This window comes from Gallinula chloropus (assembly GCF_964237585.1).
Source record: "Gallinula chloropus genome assembly, chromosome: 2".
NCBI lineage: Eukaryota > Metazoa > Chordata > Aves > Gruiformes > Rallidae > Gallinula > Gallinula chloropus.
Window position 1 is genome coordinate 24,145,803 of NC_140086.1, and position 24,591 is coordinate 24,170,393.

At 36.7% G+C, this 24,591-nt stretch overlaps 1 protein-coding gene across 1 annotated transcript in view; it reads right to left on the bottom strand.

Moving 5' to 3' along the window:
• Nucleotides 1-24,591, bottom strand: part of VPS13B (vacuolar protein sorting 13 homolog B) — a gene marked incomplete at both ends in the record, with an annotated part of 442,808 nt that overhangs the window by 389,362 nt on the left and 28,855 nt on the right. The window contains 4 exons of the mRNA XM_084260382.1: nt 1,654-1,828; nt 5,228-5,409; nt 6,114-6,281; nt 10,984-11,104. Of these exons, the coding sequence (XP_084116508.1) occupies nt 1,654-1,828; nt 5,228-5,409; nt 6,114-6,281; nt 10,984-11,104 (646 nt within the window). The remainder of the gene's footprint in view (nt 1-1,653; nt 1,829-5,227; nt 5,410-6,113; nt 6,282-10,983; nt 11,105-24,591) is intronic.

Below are 24,591 nucleotides of genomic sequence, written 5' to 3' on the forward strand. Positions count from 1 at the left end.
CTGAAAGCAAGGGTAATGCAACTTCTCACAGAAGAGTTCCTCACCCTTTTTCCTGCAAATAGCACAACTAGCACATTGGTTGGAAGGAGTTCTTTAAATGCACACTGATGATTTTTCCAAAAACTATGATTTTATGTTTTGGGAGAGAATTAATATTTTCAGAATAGTAATCTAATCATGTCCTGTGTAACAAGGTCCACATTTCTTGTCAGGAAAATAGTTTCTAATGCAAAAAAAACCATTTAGGCTTTAGAAAAAAGTACAACAGAACTATTTACAGACATCTAATTTATTTGCTCAGTTTCACATAGCAGGAGCATGACAGAGAATTCTACATCTGGCATGACAGTGAAATGGTTATCTGTGCCAACCAACACTGAAGGCTATATTTTGGCAAAAAAATTTCCCACTGCTGTCATTTTCCCAATAATTTATTTATTTCTCTGAAACCAGAGAAGACAGCAATACAGGATAAAAACTGCCTAAGCATCTTATGTAAATTAAAAATGATATTTCTTAAACAAAATTTAAATTAATAGTTTACACAAAGATTCAAACCACTTAAGCATAGCTTAAGAGTGCCGTATCACCTCCACATATAGTTCCATGAATTTTCTAGAAAGCAACATGCTCTTGGTTGTGTAGTAAACCTCTCTTCCTACTCCCTCAGATCCAAACTCAACCTTTGAAAGACATCCAAAACTTGTGTCTTGAGGAGATTAAAATTAACACACAAATCTCTAAACAAGTTCCCTGTTTTGACAAGTAAATTAATTTCTGTTCTACCAAGAAAATTCAAAGTGACAATCCATCCTCCCTCTTCTCTTTTACTTGTTGCCCAATACATTAAAAAACCTTGGATGTTCAAGATCATGACATTCCTGATTAAGCTGCCAAAAATAAAAAGTATGATGTAAGTCAGTATGACCACTAGACTCTTTAGTGTTCTGTGTTTATATTTTACATAAAATTGAAAGAGGAGGAAAGTATTTAAGATCTAATGTCTACAACAGAAATTGATTTCCGTTTGATTTTAATATAAACTAAGCACTTCTATGCCTTTCTTATGTTGCTGCAAATACCTAACAATTCACCTAACTAAAACTTGAACACAAACACATGACATGAGACAATTATAAAAAAATAAAAACAAAAAAACACAATAGCAAATTTGTTAAGTCCTAGCAAAGCTCAAAATGCATCACTGAGCATCCCATAAGTGTTGCAACCCTAGCAATATTTGGGAAGCAAACACATAAAGGTAAATAGAATCCATCCCTCATCAGTACTACGCTCCTTCACGTAGAAGAGGGAACACATGTTCTATGAAAACCAAAAGCAGAGGAAACTAGACAATGAAAAAGGACAGAACTACTGGGAACATGGTGCAAAGTGATACTCTGCTGTTTAGAACATAAGGTGACATGCCTGTTCTCAGTAACACTTTTCAAAGGAAGATGGAAAACCCATCACACTTCGCAACTGGCAGGAGCCACATTTGAACTAAAGGAAGTCAAAGTTGCCTAACGACAGGTGCAGACTGCTGAGATACTTGGCAGGGACTGGCCTTGGTCATTTACATTTGTAAAAAGCCAAAAAAAACCCAAATGTGTTTTTAACATTTCTTTTTAAAAATGTAATAATTCTATTTACCTGCAATATTTCCCAACATGTCTTTAGTGTGGCAAACCAAATCTTCGCTTTCCCCATCTTTGAAGTTGCCTATTTCTCCGTAATAAAGAGCAATCCCAAGTTGCATTATACGTATAAACATAGGGAGCTGCTGATCTGAGATGGAAAGTTTCAAACTTTCAACTAATGTGTGAATCTGTAAAATGAAAGAAAAGCAAATAATAACAAAGCTCTGTCATCATGAAAGCCAACTTTTAAACCATACAACACCATAATCATTTTGTATGTGCATTCTAATTTCTTAAAAATCAAAGCTGCAATACAGCACCAGGGAAAGGGCTGTTGAAGACTATCGAAAATATACACTCTGTGTTGCTACACAAAAGATCATCAGGTGAAGAAGTCAAATGTGATAGTTTGTATATATATAATTGTGTTTTTTTACACTAGTTGCTGAAGAAATTTCTACAACATGTCACATAAGTATATTTGATTAAACTTTTATTTCCATTACAGAGTTTCGTAAAAATCTTTCTGTGCCAAAGGAAGGCTGGATGTACTGATACAACATATAATTGTCTTCATTCTGACTCTTTCCCACTCCCAACATTGTTGTGAGTAAACCAGTAACACGGGGGGGAAAAGGATTCACTCGAACTGAAGTGCAGAAAACCATCTTCTCTAGATGTTTGAGTTCAAACATGCAATTAAGGAGTCTTCTCTACATGAAAGCGCGTTTTGTAAGGACTAAATGCGTTAGGATCAAAGACTATCCTTCTTTACACATTTTAGATATTTTATTCAATAATTTAGAATATTTTTATGAGTACGTGATCATGCTATAATGACAAAACCGACTTTATAAGAAAGCTACCTTTCATTAGAGTGAGAGCTACATAAAGTAAAATTATTTCAATAAATTAGTCTGTAAAAACAGGCACACTTGAAGCTCCAGGTCCACTTTCTAAATGTGGGTGAATATAAACAGAAATAGAAAGTAACTACATATCAGTGTTGGCCTTAATGGCATCCACTTTAAGAAACAGGAAAAATCACTTTGTAAACATTACTGCACACCCACAGACACGCAAAAATATAGTAGTAAAATAAAGATTTTTATTAAAGGCTACTGATATAGTAATCGTTCTCTAATAAATGTATAAGTTAATTTATTAATAAAGCTATAGCCTTCGTCATACAGGATGAGTAACAAAATAATACCAGTCATTTACGTAGGCTAGAGGAAAGATTTTAGGTATCAGAATTTTACTATTATTTAAAAATCACTGAAAGAAAACAGCACAAAAATCCTAAGATACATTTTGGAAATTAAAAATCCTTCAGTATCAGTTTTTCAGGGCCAGTTGATTAAAAGTTGCCAATAATAAATCTTTTCTGGGCAGATGAACAACAGGAAGGATAAGGAGCGAATAAACGTCCTAAGATTTGGAAGACAAAAGATTGTTTTGCCAGAAGCCTTTTAAAAAGTCACACAAGGGCCATGTCATAGTGGAAGACAGGAATTCTAGGTAGCAATATAATGAACATAATTGCATAGTCCAGGGGTACAACATGATTTTAATTATGCCCCTTCTTGTATGGTGGTACTACCTTCCCATCATAATCCTTCTTTTCCATTTCCAGTGGAACTCATCTGCCCCTTAGTAAGTTGACTCATCTCACTAAAACGTGTAGAAAACTACTTATTTCTTCTTGTCCAGTAAGTTCTCTCTCAATTTAGTGAGTTAACTTAAATCACTGACAGGTCAGACAAACGTCAGGGCTGCTGCAAAGAAGGGGATGCAGGACTGACACCCCCAGAGCCAGTCTTGCTCATTGTTGTCTCACCCCAACAAAAAGCTTAAAACCCTAATCATTTTACAAATGCTTTGCCACCTCCCCGCACGTGTAATATTTCCATTCCAAAACTGAAAATATGGGCTTAGTCTTCCCAGTAATGTATGGCTGCCAGATGCAAACAAATTCATCTCAAGTACTGCAGAACTGTCCTCCTTTGAGGAGGCTCAACTTAAACTTGTTAAGCTTAGGTTGGGTAAAACTTTGCAACAGACATAGTAGTCAAAATTATACAGGTTATAAAAATATTTTAGTCCCTACATAGAAACCAGAAGAGCATATGCTAGTACAAGTCTTGGAAACTTTCACTCAAGACCAAAAACCAGATGTGTTCTACCAAGTGAGCACCACAGAGCGAAGATTTTCATTATAAAGGTCTTCACAGATTTGGAGGAAAAGATTGAGTGTTGCTGGCTTTTGTTTGGAGCTGGGAAGCAAAACACCAGAACCTAAGCTGCTGGCATTCAGTACTCTACCCTTCAGACAGAGTCATTTCATTTGCAGTGGAGACTTCTGAAAAGCTTTAAGTGCCCTGGAATTCATTCCATTAATGAAGCAGTTATATTTACTGATAACAGCTTGTTTTACTTCAAATGTAAGAAAATACAGCTATTTCTGCTCAACAGTTAAATATTTTAAAGACAGGTCTTTTTAAATAACTGCATCCTGAAGGTGCACAGCACAGTCTCCATGCAATCAGAAAGTTACAATTTGTGAGGGGCAACAGGTCTGTAGATCTAATCTATCATGACAATGAAATATTAGAATTTTTTTTTAAAATATTACCTTTGTACAAATATTCTTCGGATCATAATACAGAATCATTAATTCACTTAAATGTTAATCTAGAATCATATAACTTTTAAATTAATTAAGTATACTTCTGACTACCTTCATGATCAGTATGTTATTTTAAAGATTGAAGAGGAAAACGTAGAAAATTTTTTAAAAGTAAAAAAGCTATGTGCATCATTAAAAAAAATCAGTATATATTAAATATGAAACATCTCTGCGCAAACTGAAATATGCCTTTTAAAAGTTCAGCGGCAATAAGTGACCACCACCAAACGGTAAGCAGAAAACTTTAATACTAATTTACTTGAATTACTACCACCTCAATGCATTCTGGTATATTTTAACCCAGTATCCACTAAAAGCTGTAATTAATATGATAGCAATTGTTATTTTTACATTTTTTGCTCTGCAAACTTGACATATAGGACTTCAGGGAAATGTTGCTTCTGCAAAATTTATGGAATTATTTAGCTAATTTAAAAATCAGGCTTTTTAACATTTACTGTCTATATGCAGGAATCACACTATCACCACAGGATATAAAGACCATAACTGGTAAACTACAGGCAGCTGTATGATGATTCCTTATCACTGGAGTTCATACAGACGCTGAAGTTAAGGGACATGGTTACAAGTCTGAGTATCAATGATTATTTAACTGCTTGTTTATATAACTCAAAATAAGCAAATTTCAAAAATTCTTACCTGTTACACTGAAGAATAAAAAAAAAAAAAAGAGTGCACACACAGAAAACCCCTTTTCTTTCTAACTTGCAGAACCAGTCCTTGTATACAAGTGAATTAAGATCCGCACATGAAAAAAAGGAATTTGCGCAAACCAGAACAGTGCTAGCTTATAATTTTACATAAAATTTCAACATGCATTTAAAAAAAACCCCTCAAGTTCACAAGTGAGTAGCAAAAAAAGATTCTGGATACCTACTTTAATAACAGATGGCATTTTGGAGTTGAGGTTATCATAAGTAAAATGCAGACGAGTCCTGAAGGAACATTTGTACAGCAGAGGCTCCTGGTAAAATTCAATCTTCCCACTAGCATTTCTCTTATCAAGACATACTGTGCAGTCGGAAAAGTTGATCATCTTCCTCAGTACCAGATCAGTGGCTTTTAAAAGAAGTAGATAAGTTAAACCAGTATATACTATAAGAAAAATAAGTTATGCATAAGTGTTCTTATCTAGAACAATACAAGATAGTTCCATGGTTATTTAAATCATCTGCAAAGTACTTATGTGACTGAAGAGAAAAATGTAATGTGTCATAGACATTTCCAGCTCAATACTTCAGAAGGACAAATTAGTTATACCCAATTCAAATTTTCATCCCTTCACTGTGCCTCAGATTTGTTTAGAGAGTACTGCTTCATGTGCGAGCCTAAGAGCAATAAATATTGTTCTTATCATTCTTCCAGAAAGAACCTTGCTTTTTTCCCAAAAAAAGTTTGCTTTGGAAGAGTCAATGGCAAAGAAGAGCTGTTATAGTGATCTTAACATGAAACACATTTTGTCATGTTGTTGTAGTAGTTTGCAATAATTTCAGCCAGAAATTCAAAGAAATGGGTCATGTCGTTGGGAAACCATCAATCAAATTCCCCACTCCACTGGGGATCTTCTCTGTCACCTTAAACTACTCTTACTATGGCCAAATTCCACGTCTACCAAATGGCAGTAAGAATACCAAGACTGCCAGGTGAACACTGGCAATTCAAAGACCAAGACATTCAGACCTTGAAGACCAAGATAACATCAGAAAGTTCATTTAAGGGTGCCTCCACTGTGATACCTAAAACCAAAATGTGTATCTACTCACCAGAGATGTCCATAAACGCTCGATCCCAAAACTCATCCACTGTATAACATTCAGCAGAAGTGATATTGACTGAGAGAACAATATCATCCTCCACATACTTTAATATGAGATTGTTGATCACAATGTTGACATTGTTTACAACACGCCTAATCAAACTCTGAACATAACCTATAAAATAAAACAAATTATTAGGACTTATAAGGAAGACATTATGCCAAATTAATTTCTCAAGTCATTATTTCCAACTTCTATGCTTTTTTGAACATCAAAACTGAAAGAAACCACGTATTACTGTCCTTCATCTGAAAAAGCCTCACAGGACTTAACCTCTTTAAAACTGCATTCAGCGCAGTTAAGTCAATCAGCAAACCTGGAACTGCAACAGAGAAACTATAAAACCAAAACTGTAACACCAAGAATATAATCTAGTGCAAGAGATTATTTTTTGTTGGCAAGAATCAACTTTCAAACTCATCAAGAAAACAGATGACCATGGAGTTGGGCTTGTTCAGCTTGGAGAAGAGAAGGCTCCAGGGGGACCTTACAGCAGCCTTCAAGTACTTGAAAGGTACCTGTAAGACAGCTGGAGAAGAACTGTTCATGACGGCATCTAGAAATAGGGCAAGGGGTAATGGTAGGTAGATTTAGGTTTAGATTTAGGTTGGATATTAGTGTGGTGGATCACTGGAACAGGTTGCCAAGAGACATAGTGGAGGCCCCATCCCTGAAGATATTCAAGGTCAGGCTTGAGCAACCTGATCTAGTGAAGATGTCCCTGCTTACTGGGGTGGGGAGGGGGTGGACTAGATGACCTCTAAAGGTTCCTTCCAACCTTACACATTCTATGATTTTGTGATTATTGTAGACAAAGATTTTTAAATTACAGTGACTGTTTTTTTACTTGAAAGATGATTAGGAATAGATTTGGAAAAGTGAACACCAATTGCTAGGTTACTTTTTAAGTTTGCATATATTATGCCTATTTGCCCCCTCACCTAGATTTTTAAAAAGTTAACTAAGCATTGATATGCCTACTTCTTTTTTCATTCTAAAAGCTAACATATCCACATCATGCTCAGTAAGACTCCTGTGAGGTATAATAAAATCCGTTTCTGTCAACACCCCAAATAGTAAGCACCTGCACTGTTGGGAAGAAATCCATCTACATTTTTTCAGACATAATGTGATTGGAAAAGTGATCTCATCAGTGAATTCCCAGTATGCAGTAAACACTCATATTTTACTGATATGGTAAAGAAATTAAATACTACTCATATTCATGTCTTATTTATACTGAATGTAACTATGGCACTAGTTCATTTGTGCTGAGGAAAAAGGAAAGAAGCCTTAAAATTTCTGTGTTTTAAAATGTATAACATTACTCAAATTGTATCTAAAAATACATTTAATGCATTCTATAGAGCTCCAGTTTTGCAACTATGCTGAAAAAAGCATGATACAGGTTTAAATCCACAGGCTTCAAGAGCAGTTTTCTGGAACTTACATTTAGTAAGACTCATTTGTATCAACAATTTAATTCTAATATAACTTCAAACTTCAAAACGTTGCAAGATCAGTAGGAGCAGACTCAGGTTGCTACTTCCATTCTACTCTAGCTATTCATTGTTTTCACACTCAAATATTACTTTTTGCCTTGGAGTATATGGAAGGTTTCCTTCACAGCAGCAAACGTACACAGCAATCATAAGATGTTTTTCCTTTTTCAGCATTCAAAGCCCCCAACAACCTCTTTTGTTAAAAGCAAAACCTGTTTTCAGCTACTATTAGTACAATACTTTGAGTTTGATCACAATATTTAGGTACACTTCTATGTATTCCAATATTAAAATATTAATTTTAAAACACACATCACATTTTTTATCATAACTCACCTTGCTTCATTTTAAACTACTCTTGAATATTTCCAGCAGGACAGAAGTAGTTTTTTAACTCTCCTGTCTTCTTAATAGGATTGTAACCACAATAAAACAAAATCTGGAAAGTGTTTTAGACTTCTGTCTAAGGGAACAGGAAATCCAGAAATGCGGTGGAAGTCAAAATTTTAACAGCTTGGTATAGTCAAATTTCTTGCATCATCTGAGTTTATCTTTTTGGCATATCAATTTGGAAGAACTACTGAAAAATACGTTGAATAACTGGGGTTTAAAAGTTTTCTCACTGACTTCTTAAACTGGTAACTTTTTAGCTACATGAATTTAGAAAGCCCAGTGTTCATATAACTAAACCCAATGTTTCAATGATTAAGGGGCATAAGAGACCCATATTCACCACTAGTGGTGTACACTGACCTGTATATAAATAGAAGCCAGCACAAGGCATTTAGTCACTTAAGTCCAGCTCTGAACTATGTTGCAGACTATGAAACTAGTAACTATGAAGTCATAATCAGCGATTTAATTATGATTTTAAAGCAAGCCACTAATTTCATTGAAGAAATTAAACCCGACCTCCACAGGTCCAGAAGTGTTTTTTCAATATTTTGCTTTCAAAAGTATTTCAGAGCCAATCTAATTCAAAACAAAGCAATAAAAACATCAAGTTCACGTATAATACAGCTTGCCTTTTTTTTAAAGGAGGTTTGTTTTAAATACACATGAGAGTTACCGCTTATTCCTGTAATTTTTAAACTTAACACTATGACCACCTTTGCCACTAAAATTTAGGTATTCTATGAAGAAGTGACTACAAATACTAGAAAATCCGTAGGGGTAAATTTTCCTCTGGGGTGCTACACAAAATCCACATGTGTACTTTTTCCACATTCTCTAAAACACAGTCAGCTGCACTGCACAGTAAGAGTTACAAATGCATTTTCAGACCAAACCTTCCAAAATATTGTAGCACTACAGAGTGATCTACTGGTTCAACAGAACTGACATCAGACAGGTCACATCTAAACATCCTATGTTTAGCAGTACTCTATTGTTATCAGAGCTATATTTGAGCTAAGCTTCGCCTGTCTCCATCTCGGAGAACACAGTCGAGCTGAAGGATAAATATATCTTCTTACAAATTACAACAGTAGTCTCTGATATAGATATCAGACAAAAGATGTGCAAGTTAAAGCTTAGCAAAGGCATATCCTATATCACAGAGAATACAATCTTGCTATAAGAAGGCCTCTACTCCTCATGGAGGCTGATTACCACATAGGACCTCTACGTTGGTGTAACTTATGCATCAAAATTAAAACAAAACCCAACTACATGTAGAGAACTTCACCACATGGAAAGCTACTTAGCAATAAGGTAAGCTTGTCACTAATTCTCTCCATATCATTAGACTTCACTACCAACACACTCTACACAGTTGAGGAAGGAACACGATGACAGTGAAGTAGGTGACAGTGCCCTAGAGTTTCACAGATGTACAAAATGTATCTAGAGAATCTAATAGTAACATAAGGCAGCACCATATCTGATAATTTGCTACAGTATTGCAAATACTGTATGTGCAATTACTACAGTATTGGAAATACAGTATGTGCAATTCTTACGAGCACAGTAAACAATGATAACCACAATACTCTCAAAAAAAGATGACATACAACCCAATTTTCAATGTGCATGTTGCATCTGGATATCATGACCCCCCATAAAAGGAGGCTGTTTGGGGAGGGGTGGGTCCATATGACTCCAGGATGGGGTGAGCACACAGTCAGTTTTTGGGTCTGTAGAGTGCTTCATGTTACCACTCTTCATGTATTCTGCCACAAGTTCCTTTGTTGCTTCCCTCTCTCTGTGCTGTGTCAGTGAAGTGTCCTTATCCCAACCCATGTGAGCTTCTGTCTATTTCTCCTCCCCATCCTGCTGTGGGAGGGGGGAGAGAGCACATGGGGCTCAGCTGCATCTTGGGCTAAACAATGGAGGTCCACATCTAGCACCAACTGAAACTAATGTGAGGAACAAAAATCCTAAAATTGTCGCTGAAGGCAACAATCACCCAACTCTTTGTCAAGCCTTTGATTTCTGTTGTTCACACATGAGACCCAAAGAACCAGAGGCCAAGGAACTGCCCAAGCAGAAGCACTGTCCATGGGATGACACAGTGGATGTCAAGAGTCCTGCAACTACAAAGGCACTAGAATTTATGGAATCTCGGAGCTTTAAGAAAGCCTCCAGACCTGACTCCTCAAGCACCCATTCTGAAGCAAAATGATACTCTGTAGTACATAATATTCCACACACTAAATTCAAATATTCTCTTCTGATTTACAGCAAATATAAACTCTCTTTTACAAAAGACAGAAGAAAAGCCTAACCAAACTGTCATGTTTAACTCAGAAATTACACAGCCCAAAAAGACAAACTGCAATTCACTCCAGTGCTCTCCAGTTTCTGCACAAAACACCACCTCAAAACCCAAATTTCTGTGCAAACTCAGTAATAATCAAGTACGTAGTTCCTGAGGCATTTTTATATCATAAATATCTCCAAGTTCAACTAGGCCAAACTCTACATGGGGGAATGGGAAGTGATGAACATATCTACCAGTAGGTAAAGAGCTCGATAAGAAATATCTCCGAGAATTACTACATATATAAAAAGAAAACCTTACCTTTAGAACTATTTTAAGAATATGAAGAGGAAATTTCTGAAAATATACAAGAACTGAATGTGACCCACTAAACAGGTAATCAGTGGTAGAAAAGAGTGATGTGAAACAGAACCACTAGAGCAGCAGAAGACGAAGTCTAACACACTAGGAAATGATAGAATGATTGTCCACATTTCATTGCAGTTTGACTTACATGTGGATAGAGATACAACAGTTTAACTTTGACACCTAAATGAAATTTAGATATTTTGTATCATTCAAATACAATCCAGCTTCTGAAATTATGGATTACCTGGAGGCAAATCAGGGTCAGGAGAAGCAGATTGCTGAATTCGTCGGGGTTTTACTGTTGATTTCGTGCTTTCCGTGGTACTGCGGTTTGTTGAACTGGAACCACAACTTTCATGGTCTTCCTGCTAGAAGAAAAGAAAGCAGCTTAGTCAATCAAACAAAAAGAAAAAAAATTGATAGAGTAACTTGGTACAGATTTGGTACATTATAATTCTGTTAGTTTTTCCATCAATCCAATCCTGTACATGCATCCAACTGCATAAATTGTTACCAAACTAGTGGGACAACATTAAAAAATCATTTCCATTTAATTATTTCACTAGCTTTTCTTTTTAAAAAAAATCCTCAGTCATTTTATTAATTCCATTTTAAACACATTTCATCTAACTGCATTTCTGCCGAATCCTTCCATCAACCAGAGTCCTGTACACTACCAAAACAAATATGAGAAACTCTTGAATTTTATGAGCTTACATGCCTACTCATGTAACCACCCCATGACAGTTCCAGTATGTCAGTCATGTCCTTCCTAATACAGTTAATTGAAGCTGATTCACAAAGCAATATATTTTTGCAGACTTCTAAAATAGTAAAACATGGCCACAGAGAAGATAAATAAACTGAGGGCACCTACTCATCTTGAGCTTCTATATAGCTTATTCACCTTAATGAATTCAGAAGCAGGAAACATGCTCATAATTAGAAAATGTAAGTCTTACAAGACGAAATTCACAGACACAAGAAAATCTTAATTAGCTGAATTTACAGTTTTAAATACTCCACTAGTATTCCCATTACATTCCATAATGACAGTCTAACTACAAGACTCAAGTACAAGAAAGCCAAAAGAAGAAATGCAAAAATTCTTGTAAGTGTATTAAAAAAGGTCTCCAAGTCATGGCACTTCTAGGATCACACAAGGCATTCACAAGAAGAAGGATTTGGGCAGCAAGTGTCAAGTGCTGCAGTATGAAGCTGTAATATTCTTAATTCCTCTAGCCAAAGCACTTGAACTGCTGTTTTTTGTACAAGATAGATCATGCATTTACCTGCATGCAGCCTGCCATTTTTAATAATTTCAGAGAAATCACAAAATTATATATTTGCTTTACTTGCTTTTTTTTCTACATGAAAAAATAAAAAGTTAAATGTAATGATACATTTTAAATAGAAGCCTACAACTTTAAAAACAACAGATCTTCTATCATTTCTTTCCTTCCACGCCATATTTACAAAAACAGAACACAGAGAGAACTTCCAGAAATATTTCCACTTTATCAGGGAAAAAAAATATGATGAGAAATAATCTTGGCTGAGGGGAGGGGGGGAGTGGAGGAGGGGTGCGGGGCATGCAGAAGGAGAGTATATAGGGTTAAAGTTATCTGGAGAAATTGCAGAAGACAGACTGATTCATACATTAGAAGGGAAGAAGACACCTTATAAAAGAAGAATGAGTTACTGTAAATGATTTGAGATTTTTCAGTCATTAATTGAAACATGTTTGTTGCTTTTTATTTTATGGCTATTTGGCTATTTCAGTCAGGACTTTCCCACGCTGCTGCATGAAAAAATTAAACAAAACTCTTTGGAGGATATCTGGCTGCTTGCTTAGCTCTGAATCTTCTGATGCTCTTCACCAAGGAATGCCAGTCCCCTGAAGACTGACTAAACTTCTAACTGGAGCACAACTTCCTCAGAAAACCACTGCTCTCTTCATGGTGTACCTGAGCAATAATGACAGCCTGAAGTGACAGAGGCCTCTTCATCAATGTATATAGTTTGTCATCAGAAAAGCTCACCTCATCTCTCCTCCACATCTCCAGCTTACCAAGAAAAATTAGATCATAGACTTTTAAGCTAAACTTTTTGAAGTAACTTTTAACCATACTCTCTCTGTTGGAAGCTAGTTTATATGTAGTAGGAATATATTTTTTCAGATGAGTCACCATACAGCTATTTATGTTTTGAACTTGCAAAAAAGCCTGAGACAGTGACCAAACAGCTCGCTCACCACATTTCCTTCTTTCCTGAGCTCACTTACGGACTCTACAGATGCTGGGGTGTAACTGTTCAATGATTTGGTCTGACAGGATCACATTACATTTACCTTTAATATTTATGTCGGCTATGAGGAAAAAAAAAAGGGGGGGCTCAGGAAGGTCCCTATTCTATTTTTCAAGTGTTACCTGTGTCAAGCCTGTCTAAGTTCAAGTCTAACTTTTCTAACTGCATACTGGCATGACCACTTTCGATGAAACTTCTCAAATTCATGCAAGTTTTAGGTGATGTTTTAATCACACAGAGTATTGCTAACATCGAAATAAGAGTGGTTTAAGCTTTTACTAATTTCACAGAATCACCTGGGTTGCAAGAGACCCTTTATATTGAGTCCAACTGTAGCTTAACCATGACTAGTCCACCTCTAGATCATGTCCTTGAGGGCTTCATCTACATGCCTCCTCAGAGTAAGGAATACACACTGGGCTTTGGAGGGGGGTGGGGTTTTTTTTACAGGAAACAGGCAGAAAACCCTCAAATTGTATTGAATTTGAAATAAAGTAACAAATCTTGACCTATAAATACATCCAAATACAATAAGCTTTTTCTATTCCCCTGAGCTACAAGTCTGTTGTGATAAAAAACGGTTGCAGCTATTTAGAGCACATTGGACCTAAAAGTAATCAAAACACAAATGTACATGTTACAACATGGTGCCAAAATAAAACACAAAAATTTCTCAGAAACATACCCATGTGACTTAATCCACATGAAGCAACAGTGTGTACCTACATTCACCAAGAATTCAACCTGACCAAACATTTGAAAAAAGTTCTCTGTTTTTAATCTAGGGCAACATCCATTCATTTCCTTACATCACACAATTACCAAAAAGGTTTTACAGCTGCATGGGGCTTTTTCTGACTGTGAACACACACTATTTTTCACAACAGCTACTGATACTTTATAAAATAAATTCTGTATTCTTTAATGACCACAAGATAACAGTGGCCATGACCTTATAGGAACTACATTCCTATGTACACATATATCCAAAAGGTTTCTCTATCTGCATGCTTCTGCTCAATGTTAACTTTAAGAGCACGCTATTAATTTCTCAAACATGTGGCTGTCTCATAAGCCCAGAAGTAAAACATGTTCATTAAAGAAATGGGAAAAAGTTCCAAGTGAACTGCCAAAACCAGCATAATTATGAAACTATTTAACACTGGAACCAACTAGAGTCACACACTGTGTCTAGATCACAGTGATGTCATCAGAAACACCCAGCCAAAAGGCACTAAAACTACTACACTCCCATAAATCCACCTCACACCAGATGACAAACATTTTAAAGTCAAAATTATACTGGGGGTGGGAAGAGAGTTACATTCTAAATGTGCTAATAACTACAGTTCTAGTATAAGATTTGATAAATTCATGTTCATTTTAGTATTAATGACAGTGATTCAAAACAACAGAAAAAAGATTCAGAACAGCAGAAAACAAACAAAAACCCATCATCACATATCCAGACAAATGACTTCTAAAGAAAATAACTCATTTAAAAAAGTATCTTTTCTACTACCTTGTATCTTAAGTAAAACCTAAAAAAAAAATTTTAAAAAACGTAAAATAAGGCCCTGCTTATGGGACTTGTTACACAACTAGACCTTGGATCAGGACAAGTAGAAGTTTGCACAGCCAGGCTCCTTTTTTCCCTTTTGGCAAAGGTGTCAGACCAGGTACTCAGTTGAACTGTTTTTGGAGAGAACTATGGTTACATTTAAAACTATGCAAGTCAGAAGTAATATGCTAAAGACACCTAGGCTAATAAATCTACATGGAGTTCCTCAATCAATTTTCTATTGCAATATAAAACAGTTATTGCAAGCTTTAAAGCAAATTACAATTGAGAATACCTGAACGCGTACTAAATGAGGTTTACGATCATCTTTCCTAATAGGTGGAGCTTATTATCTTCATTTATTATTCTGTTTTCCAAATTAAAACCACATTGATTATATTAATTAATTCAGTTATACTACACTTCTAACCTCCCAACAACACTTCTGCTGACTAGCACAGGTTAAGCATTACTTACAAACAAGTCAACTTTAACACAGGCTCAACAATATCACTTCACAATTATTCTGCAGAGAATATTTTAGTAAAAGTTAACAAACAAATAGAAAGTTAGTTTTATTATTTTTCTAAAGAACAGAAAACTAGGAGCATATCAGAGAGAAATCAGTGTCTTAAACATGACATCTGTAAAAATCCTTTGGCAGGTCTAGTGTCTAGTGCACACTAACTTTAGAGATATACATATGTGTGTATTTAACAAACATGACAGTATAGAATACCAGAAAGATGATCTCACCACATCAGGCTGGGTTACTATTCATAGAATAATTAAGGACTTCTATTTCTATATGGAAATTATATATTGTTTACACATATGCACTTCTTTTGTCTTCAAAAGCCTATCAAGACAGTTCATTCTCTTTCATTGTTACAAAATCCAATTTTAAGTCTTTTCAAACTGGCAAGTCACAAAGCTCAGATTGACTGCCTAGAGATCAAGCTCTGTCCTTCTCTAAGGACAATGAGTCCATGATGCAAGGTCTTTATATTTCTACTTTTTTTTTTAATACTATTTCATTTACAAACATGTCAAAAAACAAATGTATTTGCCTCTCGTGGTGTCTGATTTCAGCCAATGTTACATTCAGAGAAACAAGTAGTAACAGTGACCAGCAAGGTACACTAAGATACATCTAAGGTTACACCCATCTCAGCCTGACACGGTAAACCATGTTTTAGTAATTCCTATTAGCATAGCACAATGTGCTCTGATGTTGAGGCTCAAGTTAAAAATCCATGTGAAAGCTGTGGACAGACTAAAGCACTGCCACAGCAGCCCCAGGTGAAACTCGCAGGCACTCTGTTGCACTGACACCACAAAATATGTGCTTCAGCCTATTGATTTCCAGGCAGTAACGTCTCCCTGTGATGTTGCTACTGGTTTGATTAGCCGATTATCCAAGTTCCTAGAGAGAAGGTTCCCTCTGTTTACAAGAAAGGGAGCTGTCAGAGCCTGAAAGCCTTTGGTGATAAGGCCATAGAGGCAAAGATAAATAGAACAGACTGTTCTCACTAAGTGCTCCTCAGAAACACACCTCAACTTTTCGACACCCAAGACAAGGACAAACAAAATGAGTTTAAGTCATTGAGGGAAGTGAGTTCTACAAGTATCTTACTATGTTCAAAATAAAGTTACATTGTAAACTGTTAACTGATCATCTAGTAAAGTTTGATACATTTATTGTATTTTTTTTTAAGTTACAAGGCCACCTACCACGATGTAAGTGCTTTTTAATAGAAATAAACATCTCAGAAATGGCTTTTCAACAATTTCTCCTAGGCTGTTTTTTTAAGATTTCACTCTTCCTCACATTACAAAAAGTTTGCTTAGTGCTTTGCTTTTGGGGCATACGGGTGGGGGCATCTCAGTTTTGTAGGTATTTCACATGGAGTAATCTTAACACAGAGTCCTGATCCATGACTAGAGCTCTCAAAGGTACAGAGAAAAAAAAAACAACTAACAAATATTGCAGTAGCCAAGGTTTGGCACTACTATAGAAGGAAGGATGGAAGGGATGAAAAAAGGCAATTTCTAAGTGCTTGTTCCACAAAACTCACAGCGCACAGAATTCAGTAATGCTCACACCACAGCGGCAGAAAGGAGTCAGAAGGAGAGACAAAGCAGAATGACTAGGTGGGCAGCAAAACTGGCAACAGGGGCATCCTTGATACAGGATGGAAGTGGCTAAAAAGGGTCCTTCTGCTCTATACATTATCTGCGCCTGGAAATGAGAGGGAAGTTTGGCTGAAAATTTCCCCTGAAGGACTGGGAGGGAAGAATAACAGGAAACACACTCAGGAGAGGAGCCTGCAAACGTGAGAGGACAAGAGACAAGAAGTGACCTACAACATTTTTATTCTCTTTTCCAACTTGTGTTCAGAAACAATAAAATCTAATAAAATTAAGTGTTAAAAGAACAGATACCTACTTTTAAAAAACCCAACTTTCTCTTGACAATTAAGTTTTGACAAAATATATATTTCACATTGACACCATTTATCTCCATGGATGGAAACTCCAGGACAGTTTGCCTGCTCTGCTGTCTTCCAGCCTAAAGACATGACTCAGGGCTGTTACAGGACCACCCAGACAGGTCCAGCCAGCAAACCGATCGGCACCACAACAAAATTTCTCTCACACCACTACATTTCTTCTGTGTACAGTAATGTTAGCTAACCTAGCTTACATTTTTCATGTACTATTTTGAAAGGCACTGTACCAAAGACCAGACATACACTCATCCCTGCTACAAGTCCCCTGAAATATTAATTAAGAATGGCTAAGCACTATTTCTTTAGAATTTATTACCTATGTTGTCTTGAACACTGCAGGAAGATCAAAACACCATTATGCATGGCTTGATAACATCGCTGATTCATTAAACAACATCTGGGAACTATCAGCAAAAACTAGGCCCATCCAGGTGACCCTTCTTATTGTAATATGTTCCACCTGCCAGCACTAGTCCTCAACCCTACTTCAACTAGCCCCAGACTCTTCAGCAAGGCATGACTTTCCTTTGTGGTGGCAGATTATCAAGAGTACTTGTTTCTCCCACTGTCCTAGCAGGTTGTGGTTGCAGCTCCATGTCACACTTTCTTTAGGGGATACTTTCCCCTAACACATTTCCTATTGCAGTTTATTAGAAAGCCAGACCCCACATGCAAGAATTCCCTCCACCAAGCACCTGCCAAGGATGTAGTAATAATTTTTATTACAACATAACCTTGCTACCCACTTCCTGCAGAGGAATGTATAATACTGTCCAGACCAAGTTTTCTCCTAATCCCACACACTATTGTGGATACCTACAGCAGGGCCCCAGCAAATTGATTAATCCCCAGCTCTCAAATTTCTAACCTCATGACAAGCCTCTGACACATGACAGAGGAAGTCCTGAGGCACAAAACTGCCTGGAGAACATGCTATCCCAGGAGCCATTTTCATCACTGAGCATCATTTGGGCAGCGCTTGGGTTTTGGCAGCTGCTGGGAGTGGAAAGGGAGAAAAGGAGGCAATGAAATGGCAATGGATTATATGTGCCAATGTCAGGAGTACATTCATCTCCCCAGCTGTCATGACTTTTCACAGATTTATAGATTATCCTTTAAGTGACTAATTCTCCATCAAAATTGTTTGAAAAAAGTGAATCAGTTCAAAATGTAATGTAGCAGTGTGAAAGAGGAAGAAAAGACTGAAAATCATGCACCTCTCCTTGAGATCCCAAGCTTAAAGCCTAACACAACTGAAATGCATGGGTGTTCACAGACTTCAGCCTAGCAGCCCTTTCCTTCTCAGTTACTGTTTGGGATAAGTCCAAGCCAAATTTGAGCTTGTGGCTATTCTCCACCAAATAAACATTGGGCGAATTCTTCCCCAGCTGGGAATGGTGTTTCCCAGGACATTTTTGCCATTACAGGGAGGTTCATTTAGGAATGAGATTTCTCAGCCATGGACACAGCAATCCTGACGCTCTCTAGAGTTCTCATTGCATTCTCCAAATTGAAGAGTGGAAAGAAAAGAAAGAAGATGACAGACCTCAGAATACAATATGATCTACAGCAGGAGACTGGAACACTGACATGATACTAGCACAAATTATTCACAAGAAGAATGCTAATGGGTTTTTAGTGTCACTTCCAAACTTATTTCCAATATTTATTCTCATGCAGTTCATTTTTTTGGGCATTCAATGCAAATACACATAATAATATGTAATTGTATTATTACTTAAAATAGCTTTAACAAATTAAAATCTATTAGGTGAGTATAATTGTATTTTAAGTTTTAGACACTTCTACATGCCTGTGGTAACCCCTTTTGTCCTAATTTACATATTTTTCTGTCTTTTCAGCTGATCAATTTCTAAACACAGAAGTCAAGTTAGGGGAAGGTTCCAGTTATCTCTAACCATTTAGCTGTCTAAAAACAAGGCAATAATTTTATCAAAACAATGTATTTAAACTTTCTACTACGCATCAAGAGTCCTACTGTATTTGTAACAAGTAACTTGAAAGAATAAAAATAAAACCCAAAACTTCAAGTTACCTTCAGATACCACTACAGGGAAGAACAGATTTTCACCCAATGTATTTATCAGTAACACTAGTTAACAGAACTAATGTACTAAAATACAAAGCTGGCTGAATGGCTGCAAAAACTTCCAGGTTAATTGACAAAAAAAGTCCATATTAGCTTAACTTAATCAGAATGTGTACATTAAGGAGTTTTACCAGTTGTTCCTTCTGCAACTTTTGGCCTGTCGTGTGCACCATTTCAAGGAATGTATTGCTACTTAGGGATATGGTTTAGCATAGTATGGGAACGGTTGGGCTTGATAATCTTAAAGGTCTTTTCCAACCTTCTGACTCTGTGATTCTGTGTTATAATGCACTGCTCTTTAAATAACAAAGCTTTTGAAACATTACCTTAAACCTAGACAAACAATATTTTATATTCTAAATGAATCAGCAATCTATCACAGAAAACCCTCAGAATGCTATAGACTGAAAGAAGTGCAGCTGTCAATGCTCCAGTGTAACTGTTGGAAAGTTTTACAAAAAGACCTCTGTTACTGTAAGATAACAGGCAAATTTTTATCACATTGGTTATTTTAAAATCCAACGTGCCTCCTCTCAGACAACAGGGACTTTTAATCAAGATCCAACATTTATTACACTTTCCAGCAACCACCATGCGCATACCACTTCCTCACAGAAATTCTGACATTCAAAATTCTTCACATGAACATACTTTCCCTGGCACAAGCCAAGCAGAAGGGAATTTTATATTAATAATAATAAAAAAAATTTAAAGGAGCAAAACCCCTTCTCCCTAATCTATGCTAATAATTTTAAATGGAAAAATTTTGCCCCTCATCATTTGCCACAAAAGAATGAATAGAGATTTAAAATGAGAGAGGAAAGTCAGCATCAGCACAAAGTGAAGTTGAGCACCCCAGGGAACAAAAACAACCAGGTATTCTGAAAGGAGGTGAGGGGGGAACAGGACCCTGTTACTGTTTGGTGCTCAACTGTACACTACAGCCACATGCAAAAGAAAGAAATTAAAAATTGGACAACAAGATGGAGAAATAAGATTCAAAACAACTGGGGGAAAAAATACATATGTGGGAAAGTTAAAACCTGGAAACATCCTCTCATCTCATTCAATGCCAAGCAGGAAAGCTTAGGGAGGATTTAGTGTGGAAGAGGAAAACAATGTATCTTGTTTCAGATTAAAACATGGAACATCCATCTGTAACAAAACTACTGAAAAACAGAGGCAAAGGAATATATTTAAAGCTAAACTCCCAAAAATATTCTCTTAAGTCTATAACTCATCAGGCTTTTATTTAATTACAATTTTAAAAATCTGGTTTAGGTTTGACATGAGTAATCACGGGTAACACACCATTAAGTCATCAACTCATTCTGCTTTCTCTAACATTTATCATTTTACACGGTAGCTATTTGTTGGGAAGGTGGACAGTTTTAGTTTGTTCCTCAATGATGCACACCAGGGAATCAGGTTCATGCTTTAGCACCCTCCGCTGGCACGGGCCATAGGCTATCCACTCCCGAGTCCACCGCACACCTACTCTCTCCAGGTCTCTTCACTGCTGTTTTTCCCCTCAAACAGCCTGTGGGACCCATATTTACCCCATCTCCGACAACGCTGAGCTATATTGTGCTCATGGCTGCAAAGCTGGACACAACAACTATCACTTCTGAATGAGCCCTACATACCATCAAAATAAATGAACAGAATTTTTAAAACAATGTTTGTTCAACAAAGTATTTATACATATGTATTGTTAAACTGCTCTGGAACTGTAAAGCTCTAATACATGTCAGCAAGCAATTTTTTTCTGAAGTCTTGAATAAGTATGGTCAACTGATTAAAAGACCTGCTTTTTCTCAGGATTTACTGCTGGGGGAGGAACAGAAGTCTGATTTCTGCACAAACAGATTAAGCATTTGCTTTATATTTGGTAAGAAAAAAGCATCTAGGTTTCATATTGCCAGTGGGCTGGCACATCATTATTCACAAATTTCTAGAATGCCAAGATGCAAACAACCACACACCTCTACTTCATACTGAACAACTACTGAAGTGTACAATGCTTGAGTAGTCCTTCAATGTCTCTGTGAGCCTCAAATCCGTTTCCAAGCTGCCATACCAGGTTGAAGTAGACAACACGCTACATTTTAAGAAAGTTGACACACAACATGACTGTGGCAGTACATTAAACTGTGTCAGTCTCTTAACATAGTCACACAGTGCTATCCAAATAGCTACCTTTTTAAATATACTGAACTGTGTTTCCTACCATGTTACCTTCTACACGCCTTTAGAAACATCATCCAGTGGGTAGAACTCCACCCCAATCCTGCTTGCTTTGTGGAAGCACGTAGGCAGACTTACATGTAGAATCACAGAATGCTTAGGGTTGGAAGGGACCTTAAACACCACCAAGTTCCAAACCCCCTGCCACAGGCAGGGACACCTCTCACTAGACCTGGTTGCTCACAGCCCCATCCAACCCAGCCTTGAACACCTTCAGGGAGTAGGCATCCACCACCTCCCTGGTCAACCTGTTCTAGTGCCTCACCAACCTCTAGCAAAGAATTTCTTCCTAATACCTGATCTAAATCTACCCCCTTCCAATTTAAAATCATTCCCCCTTGTCTTATCTCTACACGCCCTTCTAAAAAGTCCCCTTCAGCTTTCTTGTAGGCCCCCCTTATAGGTAAGTATTCTTGTAGGTATTTGTGCCAAATGATGAACAGCCTTTTCCTGGCCATATGCAGTCTTTTTTTTTTTTTTTTAAACTATCCCATAGTCCACCAGCTTTAGGATGAACAAACATTGCTTAACTAGGAAAAGCAATGGGAGAGTTAACCTAAAATAAAATAGTTGGGTTTTAGCCACTGCATTGGAACTGCAACAGATGCAATACTGGACATCAGTAGCCTGCAGCTTTTAGCAGGTCTTCAAAAAATAAAATAGTAACAACATCAACTAAGAACAAACAGTGCCTATATTATGAAGCCAAAATTTCATACTAAATCATGATACAGATCAAAGTTATCAACTGTATGCATTTTTACGATTGTCAAAGATGACTTGTCACAGTGCTAAACTCATAAATTTTCACGCCACAAGTGTCAATGTCAAATCTATCTACAAACTTAAGCTATGAATACTTCTAGATATGCAGATGCAGCTTACTAAAAAGTCATTTCCCATTAAAAATTAACATGTTAATGTAAGAGCTCAAAAGCCAAGGATGCTTCTAGCTCTGCTCCTCGTTCATGCCGACGTTGTAGTTACGTTACATGTGCACTTGCTCACCACATACCTCCTGCTCCTACATGCAGGTGTAGTACATTACAGTCTTGAACTTCTTTAAGAATTTATTTCGGCAATGCTCACTTGTTTAGTATATGAAACAGATTAACATACACACAGTATATGTAAATATACTTATAGCTAAACTGATATGTACTTACACAGGTGTTTGTATAGTTATACATACACAAGTAGATACATACACTATATATTTATACACTTTTGCTTACAGTAGCAGATATACAAGATCATCATCTATTAAGACATTATTTTGCAACTTCTGCAAACAAGAGGGTCCCACGCATAGCTGCGAGGACTCAAAGCATGCTGGGCAGTTTTTCCCCTACATTCAGTCTGCCAAAGAAATTTACCAAATAAATTCAGAAGGCCTGAATTTTCCACATTTTCCACAATGAATCTGTATTCCTATACTTGGCTTGGCAAAAGAGAGCATGAAAGTGTTTTCTGTAAGAAGTATCAAGTAATTCATCTGTGGCATTTACAGTGTTATAATTTATATTTAACCAAAAAATTAGCATGTTGCATATGTTGTCGGTCATGGAGAATATTTTATCTATTACTTTTGTAACAAACACCCATAACTACCCCTGTAAATTAAAGGTCTTAACCTTATTTGTTTTCACCCTGCCACTCAGGGTTACACTTCAGTGTGAAGCATTTCCCTGGATGATCAGGTTTTTAAAAATATAGATATTACAGACTTTAAGTCTACAAAATTGCAGTGCTAGAAACATACAATGAAAACCACACTTATTACATAAGAATATGCTTGGTTTAGAAAACCAAGCAGAGGCTTAGATTTTTTTGTTTAGAATACAAAGCATCCTCACCACTGCATCATTTTATGTCAATCACAACAAAAGTATTCCGATGTATTTTTGGAGTATTACATTTTTCTGGTGTCAGATTGAGGACTAAAACTCCAAGCATAAACAAAACTGAAATGCCTCAAAAACCTACCAAGCATGATGTGACATAGCAGAAGACCAAAACGCATTTATCTTGTTTCTGCACAGTAGGGTCAAGTGGGATTTGTTCTAAAATAAAAGCTTGACGCTGTATTTCGGCACTAAAGATGTGCTTTAATATAAATCATTGTTGAAAATCGTATTTGTTACCTCTTATTAGCATATTTAAATAATGTGTGCAACAATGATTTTCCAGGGGTTGCATCAAGACATTTATGAATGGTGACTACTTTGATAACATAGATATTTCTAAAAGCAAAAAAGCACTTCAAGGCTACTGAAGAATCACATACAAGAAAAGGTAGGAATTACCAATCTTTGAGGCACTGTACTTTCCTACAATTGCTTTATCAGTTCTGACCTACTGCTGCAGAAGCAACAAAACAGCTTTGGTTCTATCCCAAAGGGCAAATGACCAAAGAGAGCACGAACATTTCTCTCTGCAGAACACCTGTATAAGTTTTTTGAACAAGATTAAATAATCAAAAAAACAAATTTTAACCAACTCTAATCTCAACATCAAAAGTCTTCAAAAGCACCAGAAGCTGAGAGCCTCCAAAAGGAATTTTTGGTGACCACAGCAGCAATTACATGAAGGACAGAAAACTTCAGCAAGGGAAGAGCACACACTGAAAAGTAGGAGGGCTTTTCAGTTGAATCAAGCAAAGCAAACAAAAAACCCCACTCCATAAAAACTGCTTATGCAGTCTAAATTTAAGTATGACCCACACAGTGTAGAGAAAACAAATATGCAGAAATACATGGTGCACATGACATGCCAGCAAACCCAAGAAACACCAATGTAGTCCACACTTTTGTTCTGATTCCCAATACACTTGATCCTCTCCCTCATTGTTCTTATGCAAGTGTTCGCCTTGGCTTAATACACTCCATTATTCTTAAGTCTGTTCATCCACCCACATTCATGCAATCAAAAGATGACATAGATCAGTTTACCAAATACCTCATACTGAAAGTATACACCAGCCATAAACCACTAGTCCAGTTAAGCCCTTTCTTATATTTACCATTGGTAACACTGCCAAATGACAATGTCCCAACCTCTGCAATGAGTTCTGAGTGAAAATCTTCCTCCTCTTCCTAATACCAGGTGGGAAAA